Source organism: Sinocyclocheilus rhinocerous, unplaced genomic scaffold (genome assembly GCF_001515625.1).
Source record: "Sinocyclocheilus rhinocerous isolate Xijiao unplaced genomic scaffold, SAMN03320098_v1.1 C36831738, whole genome shotgun sequence".
Lineage (NCBI taxonomy): Eukaryota > Metazoa > Chordata > Actinopteri > Cypriniformes > Cyprinidae > Sinocyclocheilus > Sinocyclocheilus rhinocerous.
Window position 1 is genome coordinate 1 of NW_015786305.1, and position 1937 is coordinate 1937.

The following is a 1937-nucleotide window of genomic DNA, read 5'->3' on the forward strand; positions in this document are numbered from 1 at the left end:
TTGCACCCTCAGATTCCAGATTTTCAAATAGTTGTATCTCGGTCCAGGGTCACATATTTGCATGTATTTGCATTATGATGGAGTTGGGGGTCTAGCTGTACAGTAAAGGGCTTCCATGAATTTAATTACACTGTGTATTTCCTGTGTAGGTATTTCATCCAGGCATAGCATTAATAGTGCAATCTGGATGAAAAGTTTGAAAAGTTTTTTTTTTTTTTTTGTGGCTTCAGGATGTTATATAGTATGTTACCAACATAAACATAAGCAAAAGTTAATCAGCTTGTAACAGTAGTCTCACTCCAGGATTATTTAGACCAGTGGTTCTCAACTTTTTTTTGATTGCAGGGCCCTCCATTGTCTGCAACAATATTCAAAGGAAAAACAAAAACCACAATTTATATTTGATAAATAAACATTAGAGCTTTTGTAGAAAAATGTATATTCATTATAAATTGTAGTTAAGATTTTTTTTTAATTTATATGACTTTTCCAGGTCTGGAAAAATGTAAACATTTTGGCTGCGTCTGAAATCGCATACTCTCAGAGTAGGTACTTGTTTTGAATAAAGATGTCAGGTGTCATTACACGGCCATTCACAAATCCTCTCCCGTGGCCTCACGGGGTAAGTGTCTATCGCACACTTCACAGTTTCACTGTAAGCAAGCGTAAATTGCTCTTGCCCCATGCATTCCCATTGTAAAGGGAAAAACTATACAGAAATGTTTGTATTTATAATCTAAGGGACAAGTTGATGATTTGTAATGACAACATGCGCGAATGGAAAAGGTGGTTTGCTAAGGTGTTTTTCCTTTCTTTACTTTTTTTGTCTTTATATCTGTCTAGTGGCTAAATGTGAGTTCTTCAATTCCGGTGGCAGCGTGAAGGACAGAATCAGTCTGCGTATGGTAGAGGATGCTGAGAGAGACGGCATCCTTAAACCTGGAGACACCATCATTGAGCCCACGTCAGGAAACACAGGTGTGTGTCTGCACCATAATGTTTATTCTCATTTTAGTATTCATCTTGAAAGCAAGCACTGCTTGTTTTTAACTGTGCCGTGATGAGAAAGAGCCTCTGCTCCATTTAGTTTAGTTCAGGCACTGGAATGCTGGAGGACCAGTTGTCATGTGTCAACTAGTCTGGCACCAAAGTCAAAGAATGACTGTACAAATACAGTCAGCTAAGTGTTATTCAACATCTCTAACACTTACTAATCAACAAAGTGTAGATTATTGATCTCAGAAAGTGGTAGAGACTGTGAGACTGTCATGTGTGTTTTCAGGTATCGGACTTGCTCTGGCAGCAGCAGTCAAAGGTTATCGTTGCATCATTGTCATGCCTGAGAAGATGAGCATGGAAAAGGTGAGATGATGAAGATAAATATGGTGTGGGTGTAAATCCACCTGATTACTCAGCAATTCTTGTGTCAATATTTGTGGTGCGTGTGAATGTGTGTTTTCATAATCATGTGGTTTGTGTCCTCACATGCTTCCAGGTGGACGTGCTCCGTGCTCTAGGAGCCGAGATCGTTCGTACCCCTACCTCAGCCCAGTTTGACTCTCCTGAGTCTCATGTGGGGGTAGCTTGGCGTTTGAAGAACGAGATTCCTAACGGTCACATTCTGGACCAGTACCGCAATCCCAGCAACCCCCTGGCCCACTATGACACCACTGCAGAGGAGATTCTGGAGCAGTGTGACGGTAAATTAAAAACTTGTGGACACAAGACATTGTGACTTTCAACTCTCTCTTCAGTTACTTGGATCCAAGCTCATCAGTCGCTTCCAATTAACCAGTGGTTCTCGACCAGGGGGCCTTATAGGCCCATTTGAACTTCCAGGGGGGGCCCAATAAATTTTAAAATGATTTAAATTTAGTTATTAAAAATATTAAATGCAATGCTAAAAAACAATAAAAATGTCCAACATTAAACTGATA

The 1937-nt window shown here is 40.0% G+C and overlaps 1 protein-coding gene across 1 annotated transcript; it reads left to right on the forward strand.

Annotated features, from left to right (window-relative positions):
• Nucleotides 1-843: 843 nt before the first annotated feature.
• On the forward strand, nucleotides 844-1735 carry LOC107736619 (cystathionine beta-synthase-like; the record flags this gene model as incomplete). The annotated part of the gene is made up of 3 exons (XM_016547998.1): nucleotides 844-978; nucleotides 1283-1362; nucleotides 1496-1735. Coding segments are annotated over 3 exons (455 nt in total), but the record flags the coding sequence as incomplete, so codon positions are not given.
• Nucleotides 1736-1937: the final 202 nt, after the last annotated feature.